Source organism: Mizuhopecten yessoensis, unplaced genomic scaffold (assembly GCF_002113885.1).
Source record: "Mizuhopecten yessoensis strain PY_sf001 unplaced genomic scaffold, ASM211388v2 scaffold2671, whole genome shotgun sequence".
Taxonomy (NCBI): Eukaryota; Metazoa; Mollusca; class Bivalvia; order Pectinida; family Pectinidae; genus Mizuhopecten; species Mizuhopecten yessoensis.
In genome coordinates this window covers 719,341-736,621 of record NW_018404662.1, presented here as the reverse complement: position 1 = coordinate 736,621, position 17,281 = coordinate 719,341, and the positions used below count along the sequence as shown (strand labels likewise).

The 17,281-nt window shown below is 36.6% G+C and overlaps 1 protein-coding gene across 2 annotated transcripts; it reads right to left on the bottom strand.

Annotated features, from left to right (window-relative positions):
• LOC110446249 (pyruvate dehydrogenase phosphatase regulatory subunit, mitochondrial-like) lies at window positions 1–11,357 on the bottom strand. Of its 2 annotated transcripts, XM_021491293.1 has the most exons (17): window positions 10,954–11,357; window positions 9,894–10,024; window positions 9,468–9,549; window positions 8,114–8,195; window positions 7,830–7,911; window positions 6,592–6,713; window positions 6,089–6,203; window positions 5,265–5,417; window positions 4,706–4,830; window positions 4,194–4,386; window positions 3,582–3,731; window positions 3,226–3,368; window positions 2,693–2,841; window positions 2,173–2,380; window positions 1,554–1,643; window positions 1,038–1,217; window positions 1–655 (listed from the first exon to the last, which is right to left on the bottom strand). In XM_021491293.1, exons 1-17 carry the CDS (start codon window positions 11,196–11,198, stop codon window positions 347–349), a joined length of 2,559 nt encoding a protein of 852 aa, XP_021346968.1. In that variant the 5' UTR covers window positions 11,199–11,357; the 3' UTR covers window positions 1–346. The 2 variants fall into 2 exon arrangements, with proteins under 2 accessions (XP_021346968.1, XP_021346969.1); XM_021491294.1 differs by lacking the exons at window positions 1–655; window positions 1,038–1,217; window positions 1,554–1,643 and having other exon boundaries at window positions 2,195–2,366.
• Window positions 11,358–17,281: the final 5,924 nt, after the last annotated feature.

The window sequence follows — 17,281 nt, the reverse complement described above, 5'->3', positions numbered from 1 at the left end:
AACTTTTATTTAGAAATGATTTCCTCGAAAAAAGTAAAAATAATTTGATCCACAGTCGACTCTCCATTTTACTACTATAATTAAACACATATTTTTCGTAAGCTACATACATATTTAAGCATAAATTATAATGATTATCAAGATAATATCGAATTGAAATATGGACCCATTTAAACACGTGATATGTATACATGTAGCTGTCATTGGTTTCGAGAATAAAAGGGCGGTAAATTCCACTTATCATCGCATTGTTCCATGTCACCTTACAAGTTTTTGAACTAAAGTATAGAGTTAAGCTCTCTGGCCATGTTTGTTTGATTTGCTTTCCGCACCACTGATATTTGAGTTACACTTTCACATCAATGTTGTACTTTTTTGTACCGATGGCGAGTTCGTAAATGTAATTATGTCCAGCATTTTGTGTTGAATCGACATTTACGTAACCTAAACAATTTAACTTTCTATGGTCAAAGTTGAACCCGCACGAAGACGTTGACCCTACACACTGACCATTCCGGTATACGGGTTCGCCACCCCTCGGCCAAGTGTCACAGTCAATGTTAAAGTCATTTAATGTCAAATGGACAATACGACTGCTTATCCCATTCCTTTTCTGCTGTTTCAGTGCCTCTTTGCCGAGGAATGAACTAGTTTTCTGAAATGTAAAATAAGTTCTAATATGTAAAAAAAAACCGATAATGGTATATATCAGATTATTAGAAACAGTGTATTTTTTTTTCGATATTTGATAGTATATGGATATTTGATAGTATATGATAAAAACATCCGCTGTAAAATGTAAAAAAAAAATATCAAAAGAAAACGTAAAACGTAATTTGTATAGAAGACACTACAAGCACATTGTAAGAACGATGAAAAAGGCAATATACATTTTAAAATTAAAATGGTGCCTTATATGTCTGTCTTCATACCAATCTAAGTTACTTATAATAACAGCGGTTGACTGTATATGTTAAATCATGGAAAATTCTAACCAACGTGACAACGTACGCGCTTATTCTCAAATCAAAATATACCTCAAAACTGACAATGGCAACCTTTCCACATTCCAACGGCGTTGTCAATGATGAAATGTCATCCTCCTGAGAAGCGATTTTATTCTCAAGACGAAGATGTTTAAGGACATAATGACCTCCATCCTTAATACCATGTTTTATTCCTGCCTCCTTCAACGCCTCATAAATGTGCAGCGTGTTCTGAAATTCGTAAATATTAATAGAAAACGTGGTTTAACAAGAATGTTTAAACATTGGTTTCATTTGTTGACGTTTCCGTAAAATTATTTTACATAATGAACAATATACGTTGACATGGAAAAGTATTAGCAGTTCATTAAAGAAGGGGATGCGATTACCCAATATCCTCTCAACGATATCATTCTAAGGTAGTTCCTGTGTACCTTTTCACTAATCGCAACACCAATCAGGCATATTCATAAATGTTTATGATATGTCATGTACCGTGAATCTAAATGTATGATCTGATCTAAGGATATGATTTTTGTATCATATACTCAGACAAGACGTTTTTACCTCTGTCGGAATATGTAGCGTGAAAGAATCGATTCCGCTCACTGGTATTCTCATGGCACGAATTCCGCTAGAAAATCCAACATCTACAACCTAAAAATGAAACAATGTAAAGCGAGATTTTATATTGTACATCTCATAATGTTAGTAATAATCCCGCCGACATACTAATTATATCATGTTTTCTGCCTTGAATCATTATACATACATTACTAAATATAATGTGATGATCGTGCTATCTATTGCTATTTTCAGCCGTTTCACACAGTAAATGTTGTTTGCCTTTCGTTGATACTGTAGGTAAGTTGTAATTTCCTACGTAGATATTTTCTCGGAGATTCGAGTCGATAGTCGATTGCACTTTGATAAGAACATATTTAGATAAACTAACTAAAGAACAAAGTACAGATTTACTACGCCAATTGTAGAAATGAAACGGGGAATGGTGCCTTTAAAATCATTACGTTACAGATTTGTTTTTAATTTCAAAGTAGTCTTTTTAAATGATGCCAGAATATATTCCAGCAGCAACGTTACGGCCACACTTTGTGACTAAACATAGATTATAGGACACGTGATTTCATGGAGTTCGTGAAACTTAGCTTGTAAAAAAGCAGCATACTTTGCAGGTCATTGACCGGAAGTCCTTAGCCAGCACAGACACGTCACACATGTCCTCCATCAACGCTTCGCTATTTGGCCCGATGACAGTCAGTGACGAAAAGGACGAATCATTTTCGATCAAATCAACCGTTCCGTCCGGCGGGAGATGGCGCTTCATCCAGGCCAGCATCCGCCGCTTGTGGTTCGTGGTCGCTGTTATAAGGAATCTGAATTATCAAAATGAATAGACAACTGTAGTCGCCATTTTAAATTCTTTGTTTGTATCGAAACGAATATTTCCTCTAAAACCCGAGAAAAACTGACGTCTAAGTGCATGTTGGCCACCTTAGGTAATAGCTTAGTCATACACTGTCGGGAGAATAACCACCAACAAAACATTCTAGGCTGGGGTTCGTCCGTATTTTCATGCAATCATTTGTGTTGATTTGATTATTTTATCAATCAGTCTTGGACTTAATTCCACACTAATGGTGTCCGAAACAGAATATGTTTAGAATACTAAAGATCTTACATTATACCTGTTGTGAGCTAGAGAGACGACGCTACAGTCGACAACGTATCCACCTTGTTGGTTCAGCATTCCTGTCCTTGTGGCGTGACCAGCCTGGCCTGATACGTCGTTACAACACAGATATTGGAGGTACTCTAGAGCCTCACCACCGTCAGACTGATAACGACAAAACGTTAACATAGAAATCTGTTTTGAACATCTATTTGCTTGGGTCGATTTCATAGATGTCTAGAGTCACCAACAGGTGGTAGTTTTATCATACCGAGTCTAATTTTAGGGTCTCTACAGAGACGTCATGTAAATACCACCCTTTATATGTTCAATTATGTGCACATTGCTTGCTTAAATGTATAGAAGTGATAGTAAGCCTTTGTTTTTGTTTCACAATTATAACTATTACTATTATCCATAGGGCGCTATATACATTTTGTATATTATTATTATTATTAAAATAGTTAACTGTATCATGACTTGGTGGTAACATATGTTACTAAGTGCTCGACTAAATAAACGTAGTTAATATACATAATACATCAATACCTTAACCTCACACATGGTGAAACACGATGTGTCTATAAGACAGACGCCATCTTTGCATGCTCTATATTCAGCTTCAACGTTGTCAAACCATGATGGCTTACTGAAGGATGGTCCCTCTAGGTGATACGGATCGGAAGGCTCACCTGCGAAATAATCCGTGTCCATCATTTTATATCATTTCACACCAAATTACCGTTAATTTTTCAAAATATTACATTAACTCGTTTTGTATAGTTATTTCGAAATATTTTTATAGATTTTTATTCGTATGTTTAAAGACAGGGACATTATTACCCAAAATCTGGATTAGCCTCCCTAATACTTCGTTATTAATATACAAATCATCTACAATCTACCTTTGGTTTCTCTGAAGTACAAAGGCCTCTCGTATCCCTGTAGATCCCCGAAGCAGGCCCCTGCTCTCTCCAGCACAGAGTGTATGGGGGATGTTTTTAGCTTCCTCCCTTTTGTCCAATGAGTGTACGGATAGCGTAGTTTGTAGGCACCTTAAGCAGCAAATGAAACACATGTAAAACTGAGCAAGGATAGCATTTTAAAACGTTGCAAACTTTGTCCTAACTACATGACCTGTTAACAGATTTTGCAGACGAGTATTTCATGGTTTGGTCTCACGAGAAGAATAACTGCAGACTCGTGTCTGATTTAAGTGGACGTAATAATTGATTTGCTCTGAACACTCTGAATCTCTTTGTCTTTAAATTTCTACCCTTTTATCTTTAAACTCTTACCGCCTTTTACCATGTTGTTTATTGTTATGGCCACACACATTTCCCAAACGATGTATTTGGTTGTCTCGACCTCTGAGGGACATAATTGTTACATTAAAATGTAAATCCGTTTTATTATGAAATGAGTCATAATTGAATGAATGAGGAGATATCAAAACTTTAAAATGTTTTTATTTTTAATTTGATACTGTACTTCAAGAATATTGAAACAAGTCAAACCTATAACCTCCTTCACGCGTTCAAACAAGAAACGTCTGTTCCCATGGACCTTGTTGAATCTCAGGATATGGTGAGCGTCTAGACTGGAGCCCGGGGCACCGTCCACTATACTCTCCGTTATATATTTACCGATTCCGGCAGACCCCACCACTCCCAAACCGTTCATACCGGCGGCTATATAGTAGTTTCTCACCTTCAAAACATAAAACAAATGCAATCTTTTGGACAGCACTCGCTATGATGACCTGTCAGATTCTATCCAACTTTTTTTTTAATATAAAATATGATAAATGTTAAATATGTTGTACTGAAAGTATACTATGAGTTATTATGTCGGCAGGAGATGCATCCATATTCGTCATTTTAATACATGTATATACTAACCATTATGTTACACAAAAGAGACCAATTAAGCTTCCGCCCCGAAAAAAATGCCGGTATATTATTCTTATATTTAAGAATTAGGAACAATTTTTCGCAAAACAGAACATTCTATAACAAATGAAGCAGACCTCTGCTGATTCTCCTAGAACCCAGTTCCCGTCCGGTGTAAAACTCTCCGGACCGTTGACTAGTGTCCGCACTTCAGCCGTTTCCATAGCTGGGAATCTGTTGAGAATGGGTTCCATCATGACCTCTGAAAAAGGGGAGATAAGGACTCTCACAAAATGAAATAAAAAATATTTAAAATTTGGTCCGTCAGGACCTCTTAACCAAAACCATGCGTTGTAGAAGGAAGAACACTACAACTGTTAACAATGACAGGCTGGTTGTTAGCCGAATTACCATTATTTAGAAACACTAAAAAAGAATAACAGAAGGAAATAACATCGGTTTAGCTAGATTGCATCGTGACCTTTTGACCAGAATAACGTTAAATCTATGTCTAAAAAGTCCGCCCCAGAAGGAAAAACGTATACATTTTAATTCATACTTGGAGTTGATACTAATAATAACATGGTATTAACAAATCTTCGCCATGCAATGTTGTGTGCAACCTCTATCGTTTTAGAATGCTAATATTATGAGATTAATAAGCGTTTTTGAAACACTTCTTTTCATTATACTTACGAAAGTGGTCCCAATCTGAGGCAAGGAGCTGGAATTCAAATTTATCTGGCACACCAAAGGAGAAGGTTGGTTTTCCTTCAAGTTCGAATCCTCCAGCAAGTAGACCCCCACTCCACTCTCGAGCGTAGATAGACCCATCATAGTCCCTTATCACTGTGTAACCACAGAAGTCAAGTATTATACAGATCTATAGAAAGACATCATTAACGATTACGTGTTCATGCGATGTACGTTTACTGATCGTTGTGTGTGCGTGTTACAACTACAACAGTCATTTTCCCCATTTACTACTGTAAATATTCCTTCCAATTTCGTTACAATAAATACTCTTATCCATAATGTTATTGTGAGAATAGAAAACTTTCCATTTTGTTAATGTAGATATTCCTTCCCATTGTTACTGTAGGTAACCCTTACCATAACGTTTATGTAGACATTAGATTAAGTTGATTAACTTTCACAATATTATAATTTAAGCTTATTATCTTTCACCGTACTATACATTAAGTTTATTATCATTCTGCGTACTTTATTTTAAATTAACTAATCCCCATCATTATGGAATAGATTTTTAGGATGTTTTTTTATATTCTCCAATATCCCGAGTAATGCCATGATTGACTCGGTTGACTTCAAAGCACAAAGCACGCCAGAAGGTGGACTGCCTGTACCTCTTGGGGGTAGTCGATATTGCAACTCACTATATTTACAAGAGTATAAGTTGTTGCAATTGTGATTTTATCAATCTTACGCTAACATAATCCCAAAAGAAATATATGTTTCTGTGTAGGCGGACGGTATCTTGTTTTCCTTATGTTTTGTACCTGGCATCATTGGATCCATGTTCGGGATAGCTGATGACACGATATAGAAATGCTCATTGGAGTGGAGAGGCACCTGGACCGAAGGAGTCGACCTCGCCCCGAGGTGGCGCGCCCACTGTGTCATATAGATAATGCATACTATCTTATAGATGATTTATTCTTAATAAGAATACGAATGTGCTATCTCATAGATAAGATGTTTCATTTAACGAATCAGACGATAAAAACATATCAAGTTTGAATATCTACCCAAAACAAGGTGTTATTGTCAATTTGATACTTTTGGAAATTGAAAAAAACCATTTTATACTTAGTGCTAGAGAGACAATTTGATGAGTTTTACTATATCTTAGCAGTATCAATTGCAGTTATCAAGAAATTGATTGGAATCATTTCTTTTATGAAGATTCATTCTCCAACGTTAACTTAATACACACTCTACCGGGTACATGTAAACCTATCCTAATAAACGTGTTTTTGCGCTGAACACCTAATTTACTTACCTGCCCAGAGCAGCTAACAAAGTATTCACACTGAATATGACCGTGCGATGTCTGTACCCCTGTCACCTTGCCGTCCGTAGAGAGAACATCCTCCACCTTTACTCCCTCCATCACCTGGATCCCTGTGTACAAGCAATATTAATATAAGTCACTATCCCCTTAAAATACATATTCACAAGGTTTTTTTTTACAATGAAAGCTCAATCTACACTGAGGAGAATGTTCATAACTTGATTTCCAAGTACCGAATTCAGATTCTATCATGATGAAATATTCATTTATTGTTTTTATCGTTCTTGATAAGCATCATTTAATGGATAAGACTGTGGGTGTCGTGGACAGTTCTTAATGTGCTTTAAATCCTAATGAAGACAATTGTCAAGTTTTATGGTGGCCATTTTGATCTCTCTTGGAAATATCCTTCTTCCTTATGTTATCTGAAGGTCGATGTTTTGATTATGTTCATTAATGTGCCTAGAATTTTTGTCGTCACTGACATGGTTCTCGCTTTGGGGACGTGACATTAATAGGATTTGACGCTTTCCTTTGCGGAACACCTGGTCATACTCTCTTTGTTTTTTTGCATTGTTTTATAAACTCTTTTCTTGTTCATATTTCACCCTGTGTTTATCGATTTGAGTTCGAAGTACAATTTTGTTGATTTTCGGTATTCTCTTGTTTTTTTATCCCTACCATTCAAATAGTTTCATTTGTTTTTAAATCTCTCCATTTTCTGCATGTTTTGCATCGGATTTTGGGCTCAGTCTTTGTTCTTGTGTGTTTGTTTTCATTCATTTTCTTACCATCTTAGGTTGATTAACACTCCGCAATATGATATTAAAAATAGTTCATTATCCCCTTCTCCAAACTGCTCTTTACATAATTTGACAAACCTATTTATATCAGAGTAGTCATACTTCAGAGTCCCGTGATACGGTCGACGTACTATCGTTCTCGTACTGGAAAAACATGATTTGGTTAACGTACACGCTTGGACGAAGTGCTAGCGTTCTGATACTTTTGAGTCCATGATAGATAGACGAACACATGTGTAGTAGTTACAGAACTCCACACTATGGTCAACTTAAACACTTTCTCATACTTCAGAGTCACGGCTTATGTTCGACCTACTAGGTTGAGGTACTAGCTTTCTCACACTTTGGAGTACTGTTATGGCCGATGTAAATAACAGTACCACTTTAATAAATGCATATGCAGTAAATAATGTGTCAGCATACCTTTGGATTTAGCCACATTGTTGTATGCGTATACCAGGTCGTTTGGAGCCACCACGCCGTCTCCCGGAATCCAAAGACCTCCCTGTCAAATCAATAAATTTTATGGTATGTAAATGAAAATATTCGCTTTTTGAACGACACATTCCTGGGCATTTGAATTCACGAAACGGAACAATGCCATAGCAAGTGTTTACGAATTATTTAATTTATTATCGACTCTCTTTACGATTTAACTCTGAAATGAACACATCGCCAATTTTCGTTGTCTGGTTTGCAGTATTTACCTGAAGATCTGATGTTTTTATCCATGGACACAAGTCGCTGATTTCCGATGGAGTAACCAGGTGAGATTCTACACCAATAACCCTTTGGATTGTACAAAGTTAAAACGGTTACATACAGTAGAATTTATGGCACACGTGTGGGCATGCTAGACAAATATTTTAGCGCACACTATTAATAGTTGATTTAATACATATATTGACGTTTAACGATTTTATATATTCGTGAAGTGCATTTGGGATTCGGTTATAATGATAATATACGGGGAAATGTTAACATGGGCAAAAAAGCTAATAGTGATCTTAGGTAATCAAATTATGTTTATAGATATTGATAATGTCTGGTTATTTTCATCATACATAAACGAATTTATTTAAAGGTCAGGGAGACAGATATGCATTTTCCTCAGATAGAAATGTGGCTAAATTCTCCATTACATATTTTACCTGTGATTTATGTTGGAGAGATGAGTGTAAGACTCACTGAATTAGTTTTATGAGTATATGCTTGCTGGAGCATTCAGCCTGTGATGTTTTATAGGGTTAAAGATAAATGATTCTTTGTACACTATTACTGTGACTTGTATCAGAGTTATATATATATAGAAAAAATAAAATGAACGACCGACTAAAAAACTAGCTGCTTTCACCCTTCACAGGGCTCTTCAGGTTTCATAAATATCTTTATAGATATATATATATATATGGGTCAATGAAGTAATATAGCATATATCACATGTAAAAATATACAGGATTGTCGTTTAATATATATATATATATATATGGGTCAAAAAGTAAAATAGACGGTAAAATCCCATATATCATATATATATGCTACCTCACAAAAATCCATATTATTGCGTTAAAGCCATACCCATTAGGGATATACATGTATTGTGAAATACTTCACACATTATACCTGTGATAAATATAAGCATGACCTCTTATTGTTTAAGCATAGAATGTTTCCGATGTATCCATCCTGAATTACCTTTCATATAATCCATCAGTTAATTTACGAGTCCCATATTTTACCTCACAAAAATGACGTTTTTTCAAAACACTAATAGTGATTTAATATGAAACTTGAACCTGAGGTATGAAGCTTTTATCTGAAGTATATTCCTAAACAGGAAAGTCGTTTTTATATTTGAATGTATAGCATATATTACATGTAAAAATATACAGGATTGTCGTTTAAAAATCATATTTCCAAATATATTTGAATTCAAAACATGTTTAATACATGTAGAAAACAGGATCGTACTTAAAGGTGTATTAATATATTCCAGATCTTGTCATTATTATATCAAATATATCAGGTCTACACAATGGATATCCTAAGGGAATGTCGTACTTGGCTAGTGAATGTTTCCTCTCAACGGTGACGAGTCTGTCCTTGGTCTGAGCTAGAAGTAAACTTCCACACTGTTTCCAACCTGTTATATACAAGTATTATAGATGTTATTAGTATCTAGTGTAAATCGTAACATTTTTAACCGTATATACCCGGGACTAATGAGTCTTTTTAGAATAGACATATTTTCGGAGTACACGTGTTATAGATCCTAAAATCGTTATTCCAGAATCTGTTTTTATAATGAGCCGTTTATCAAATTTTATTGTACCTTGAAATAATATACACTAATATGTAGGAACAATTTACATGACCAACATCTTTCAGACTAACAAAAGAAAAACACCTATATTTAATACGAAGTAACATTGAAATCTCATAAAAGTTGTTGTAAAGAATTGTACCACATGTGGTTCCCATTCTCACCTATGCCGTGGCTCCTCTCCAAGTCCTTATACAGCTGTAGACCGTATCCAATCAGTTTACACCCCTCTATGTCGTCTTTCCCCAGCTGTCCTATCAGGCCGGCAGAATGCCATGTCGTACCGCACGTCAGACTGATCACAAAATACATACTTATTGTTTGATTAATTGAATTCATATATATATATATATATATATATATATATTTAGTTTTAGGTATATTTAGTTTTAGGTATTTGTTTTGGGTTGTTTTTGCTGCGCAAATCTCACAATATCAGTTCAATACCATGTAATAACAGATATTTCAATATTGTTGCTGTGGATTGAAAAGCCGTTAAACCGAGCTGTTTCCTGTGTATAGTGCCGGGTCTAGTGTTTGAATGCAAGATAAGTAAATTGTCCCATGAGACAGAGAAATCAGCATTTCTAGTCAATAAGAGATGTTATTACCTCCCCTAAAATAAAGACAAGCTGATTCCCAAAACATTACAATTGTATGACGTCACATAAGCAATGCACAGATTCATATCAACAACAGAAAAGCACAGAAAACCATACGATCAACGCGTGTGTGTCATCCAATCACCACTTGTATTTGAGGTTGTAGAAAAATAACTATTTTCCATTTTGGAAATAAGACAGAAAAACGCTCAATCTTGGGGTATTGTTCTGAAATGTTTGACCCTCGGCAACCTCGGCCAGAAGAACTTTAATAATCCTACCCTTTGGGTCGATATTTATCATGACCCAAAGGTGGTGAATACCACCATGTCATAGTCTTTCCGTACTTTTTGTGATATAATTGAAGTTGATATTATATTATTACCATATGTTGTTATCCAACAACAAGCGTGTTTAGTAATAGGCTGTAGTACAACTGCTTGGGCGAGATGTTAAACAGATTGTATGAACTGATCATGTGTATACATTTCTATTGATTATTTCCGCTACAACTGAAATCTGACTTAGGATTAAAACAAACCAATATAGATCCATATTTACAAAGTAGTTTTATATGTTTGAGTGCCTTGACGTTGTTCATGTAAGACATCTGTATACATACCTGCCCTGTTCGAGCAGGACTACATCGTGCCAGCCCCTTTCCGCTAGATGATAGGCTACTGACGTTCCGAGAACGCCCCCTCCACAGATGACCACCCGAGTACTGGACGGGACGTGCCTAGTCACTTCCCTATCACTGAGAGATGATGCATGTCGTGAAGCTGAACAAGAAAAACTAGCTGATGACAACCGTCTGAAGTTGTTGAGAACGAGTGTGGATATCCCGATGCCTTTCCTCAGTAACATGTCTTGTAACTATTCGTCACGAAAGTGACCACGGGTATATCAAACAGTTTGTACATATAATACTGTGTATCTATGCACAGGCCTGATACTGTACTGACTCTGCATAAATCCAGTACTGATACAAACATTATAAAATAAACTTACACGACTGGTCAAGAATGTTTGTCACCGTTCTGATTTGAAACACTCTTTCTGATTGGATAACTTGCCGGGATCTATATTTATAAAAACCCCGATCTGCCGGGGTCTATAAAAGCACGTGCGAGGGGAGATAACTCAAGCTAGAATATCTCTTCATAACAACAAAGATGGCGTCCGACACACACAAGCGTTGGAGGTTTGCAAATCATTGACAGGATGAAATCGCTTACAAGCAATCTAAAACGACAGCAAATTCAACGAAACAGGCAATGAGGTGGCCGCTAGGGTGCTGATTGTAAAGATGGTTTTGTCCGAAATATTGCCGACAACTATTCCGACAAAAGATGTCCGGTACAGTAGGTCTAGGGGCTATTTTGGTAGCAGAGAAGTACAACTCATTCTCACAAAGTGACTTAAATTTTTGCCGGAAAAAATGTAATAACAGATTGTCAGGGTGACAAATTCGTTATATCTTGGTTAGGAGGGGTCTACGGGCTCATAGACCCCTTTGGTCTTTATAGACCCCTTGCCTTTTGCTCGGGGTCTATAAAGACCAGACGGTGTCTATGTCGTATGAGCCCGTAGACCCCTCCTAACCCAGAGATAACTAATATTATTCAGGAAGCTACTTGAGATGAAACGCCATATTGCATCGACTGTCCTTGATTCGTCTGCTCCATGACAATGAATAAAGCAACTACATGCAGGTACTTGTGCACATACGAAACATTAGCGGGATTCTGGTCATACCTTATTTAACACTGAAACCTAACACCGACCTTATTATGGAAGGTTTGTAAAGCCACAATAGTGTTTGCAGACGAGGATGAAGTGATTTGGATGTTTTGTCTGCTAACACAACTAGAACATGCAGATTATTGAAGCAAAGACTTAGAATTCATTTTGGATTCCAAGCTGCCAATTTTCAACTACATGTATGAACACAACCTGAAAGAGAATCCATTTAAGCATGCTCTCGATTGTCCTACCAATAACAAATGTTAAAATATTTAACAACAATCGATACAAAAAATATTAGTATTATAAATCAGCTCCTTAGATACGTACACATTCGATATTTACTTCAAGTGCAATTCTTGTTTTTCTTGTAAACTTTTTAAATAATTTCAATTCAATCGTAACCAGAAGAATTTTTATACAATGTTATGTACCATGAATTGAAATAGATTTGAAACTTATAATGTCAATATGTAAAATAAATTCAATCCAGAAGTTGCTACTATACCTTGTCGGTCGGAATATATAGCGTAAGAGAATCGATTCCGGACACTGGCATTCTCATTGCGCGGATTTCAATAGAAAATCCATCATCTACAACCTGAAAAAGTGCAAATGAATAAGTGCAAAGCAAACTTTCATATTCTACACTTTATGATATAGTTTCGAAGTAACTATTGTAATATGCTATTTGCTAGGACATCATTATACATATATGACTGATATGAAATGAAATGAACATGTTTTCTTATTTTTTCCAATCGTTTCACACTTTTTATTTTGATGGCCTACACGTTAATTTGCTAATTAAATATTTTCTCGGAGATTCAAGCGGATGATCGATTGCCTTTTTACATTAAACAATGGGCCCAGAGAGTTAAAGGGACATCACGTGAAGAGCCATATGTTTTTTTAGTGAATGTATATATTGTTTGCACTTCCACTTATGTTACCTCGCTATTCCCATATTCATTGTCCGTTCCAAATGTCCAGTTTGACCACTTGAATTGTTCGGGAAAGCCCTGCTAAAAATAGCGCCAATAAAGTCACCTGACTCGGCAGTAAACACAAGTGGTCTGAGCGAGATGAAACGGTTTCCAGAGGGGCCCCCAGAGAGGGGCCGTCAGGCAACTGCAACTTCTTACCGCGCTATGAAACCAAGTAATATGATTTCTGAGTCCGTATTCAAACTTATTGAACAGTAATTATTCATCATCAGAAGTTAATTGCACGCTTGCCAATATTCAGAATTTAAATTTATTTAGCTTTAAACATATTTGTTGCCAATAAAATTGAACAAGGGATGGAGCACAAGTTTTACAATTTATCACAGCCTTCTCCCGTCATACATTTACAATTGTGACCTGTACAGATGGTACGGGGCTAAACACCTTCCCTCAACCATGGGACAAACCTTTCTGGTGTTTTTTTTTTTTTATATATTGCCGGGGCAGAGGAGGCCGGGTATTCATATTAGTACTAATTTAAATCTTGTACGTAAAACCAAAAATAATCGTTTAATTCAGCTATATAATCAAATCATACTATTTTACTGAACCCGGTAATATTATAAATTATGTAAATTTAATAGCGCACGTATCTTGATGACCCCGACAATACGCCGTGGGCCTTCACAACAATTATCCCTTGGAGGGCCTCATGGCAAAATCAAACTAACCAGTCACTTATCTCTTCCTTTCGCATAAACCACTGTATAATCATAGAAACACAAAGTAAACTCTCTTTGATAAATGCCCATTAACATATTAAACTAAGTTCATCTGTGTTCAAACTCAGACTAAGATACTAGCGAGCTTAATAGTTTTAGATATTTATTCATAACATAAACAGCGCTAGCATTTCTATCGATTCCATTTCAGCTTAACCGGCTATCCGGAAGAATACATGCACCGTACTAACTGCTAGGGCAGTTATTTTCTCCTTTGAATACTGCCCACCAGCAATAATGATTCCGTAACGTACTCCTTGCGCTATCTTTTGACCATTTGGCAACTTTGTTTCGTAGCTGACACGGTACAACACTTTTCTTTCGCTTATTTCACACGGCCAGTCATTTTTTTACAAAGAAATGGTGTGCTATACGTATGCGCTAGTAGAGGGAAATCCCTGAACAAAACTTTGGTCAGACAGGTAGAAATACCAATGATTTTCTTAGATTTAATCATTTTTATGAATCTATTTAAGCCAAATCCGATCGTTATTTTCCATAAGGAGTCTCACTTGATATGTTTATGTAGTATTTGAAAAAAAGACAAAAAACAAAGTTACTTCACCGTGATTCCCCTTTAATGAAGTAATGGCAAGATATGCTCATTAAGAGCAATAATACAAATACGTCTCAAGGTGCAGGGCCAGGCCACTGGTTGATGAGCTAATCCTGATAGCATGTCTGTGTAATGGTTTCTTCATGGCCAGCAATTGTACATATGGTTATGGGGTGGGGGTCCCACCTGTTTCAGGTTATAACTCAAGGCACAGGTCCCCACGGATGAGAACAATCCTCGGGGCAATCCAAGTAGCATAGGGTGGGGATCTCAACCGTTTCAAAGATATATCTGAGTCATGGACTGAATCCATCGTGGTGAGGCTAGACCTCACAGCCAATCCTGGTAGCATATACTATGTATGTCTGTTTCTCCATACCTATCAAACGTGTATGTGGCTTCAGCACGGGGATCCGATTAAATTCCAATCCCCCCTATTGGACCCAGCCATTATGCTCCCTGGGGGTCATATCCTTTCTTTAAACCAAGTTGAGTGCTAAAGGATACTCTAAAGTATTTAGTTCAAATCACTTTACCTGAACACAAAAAGTAGGATTTTAAAGGAATTGCCTCGTTTCTCCTGTTCGACCACCGCGCCTCTACCCAAAGCGATGCCACACTCTTCGATTATAGAACAATTGGCCACCCTTGCCAAAGGAGGCCAAAATACCAAATCACTTTACCTGTACTGAAGGACTAGGATGTTAAAGATTTACCTATATTTCCCTTATTGGACTCCGTCCATTGGGCTTCGAGGAAAGCCAAATAAACCAACATTTACTGCACCTTATGTCCATGTTGTCCATTTTAGACTCCTCAGTGGTACAAGAAGTCAATAGAATGTTTTATTATAGAAATACAGCAAAAGGGGAATAGTACCTATTCCCTTTATAACGTTACAGATTTTTTTATATTTCAAAATGAGTGTTTTGTGTAACCAGAACCAAAATAAATTCCAGCGATAATGTAATAGGTAACCTCGGAAACGTAGGCATACATTATATGACACGCGGGTTCTTATGCAATTCGTGAAAATAAGCACACAATAAAAGTTACATACTTTGCACGTCATTGACCTGAAGTCCTTAGCCAGAACAGACACATCACACATGTCCTCCGTCATCTCTTCGCTATTTGACCCGATGATAGTCAGTGACGAAAAGGATGGATCATTTTCGACCATATCAACCGTCCCATCTGCCAGGAGATGTCGCTGCATTAGGGCAAGCATCCGCCGCTGGTGGTTCGTGGTCGCCGTTATAAGGAATCTGGAATATCAAAATAAGTAGACTATAGTAGTCAACATGTATGTGTTGTCCCTAATTTTTCAATTATTCATTCGTAGCGAAACATGTGTTCCCCGAAGAACTCAAGAAAAGTTGAGGCTAAATTGCATATTGGCCACCTTAGAGATTATTCGGTGATGCACTAAAATGATAATTATCACGACATATTCTACGATAGTGTTGGCCCTTTTTATCATGCAATAATATGTGTTATATTACAACATTAACCAGTCTTGGACTGGATACCACAATGATTGTGTCCACTATACCTGTTCTTAGCTAGAGATACGCAGCTATAGTCGACAACGTATCCTCCATGCTGTCTGTGTGACAGTGGCCAGCCTTGTCTGATACGTTGTTACAACCCAGATATTGGAGGTATTCTAGAGATCACCATTAGACTGACAACAACAAAACATTACTATATATGTTTATATCGTTAAAGCATATGCTTGTGTTTTGACTATTAGTTAGCTTTCGAGATGCAAAACAGTTGTATCACGACGAAACAGTCACACAAATGTCACCATGAACAAATAATAGCCACTTTGTACCGACACGGCTACGGATATCAAGCGGAGGCAACGAGTTCTATGATCTCAATAACATTTTGGTACCCAACGTTGAGTCCTTGGATTATTGACAAAAAATCAAAGCCTTGTTCTAACTATCATCGCAGTTACTCCTGGAAACACTCGAGACGAGTGTTAACTTTTCCCGCAGGGAGAGTATGTCACCTACGTAAAATACAAGCCGCTTCCTTCCAATTTGCTAGAGAAAATTTCTCACTTGTTAGAGTGTCTTACTAGTGAACCATAGCTCCCTGTTTTTAGATCCTTAACGGAATCATTGCTTTAAAAAAACAATGATTTTTGTTACATAATGTTAAATATTCATAATACGTCAATACCTTTCTCCCACACAGGGTGCAACACGTTGTGTGTATAAAACAGACGCCATATCTACATTCTCTATATTCAGCTTCAACGTTGCCAAACCAGGATGGTTTACTAAAGGATGGTCCCTCTAAGTGATACAGACTTAACTGCTAAACAATCCACTAACGTATTTTTATATCATTTCTCATGAAAGAACCAGTCTAATTTCAAATATTTCAATAACCTCTTTTCGTATGCTTGGTATAATTATTTCTATATATCAATATGACTGTATATGAGTATGTTTATAGACATTAAGAAACATTTCCTAAAATTTGCATTAGCCACACTTATACTTAATAATGAAAAGAAAAAGCATCTACAATCTACCACGGATCGTCATCGATATGAAAAATGATGTATTATGATATCCGGGAGAGTTGAAAATGACTGGTCAACTCTGAACTTTCCCGTCTGGTTATAAGGATTGAACTAGAATAGAACGTTGAACTTTGTTTTATTGTCGTAGTTTTTATGATAACTTTTCCATAAATATGTGTAACAGAGGTATTTATTTTTTCAATGTCTCAGCTAGGAGTCGAACCCGGGACCGCTGGCTTACTAACCTTACACTCTACCAAATAAACTAAAGAGAAATTCCTTACAGCCGCGTCGGTAAGAAATAGCTAGTATTTTACCAGGATAACATACCAGGAAAGAACTCGTACCTGGTTTTCTAGGGGACATTATTTTTT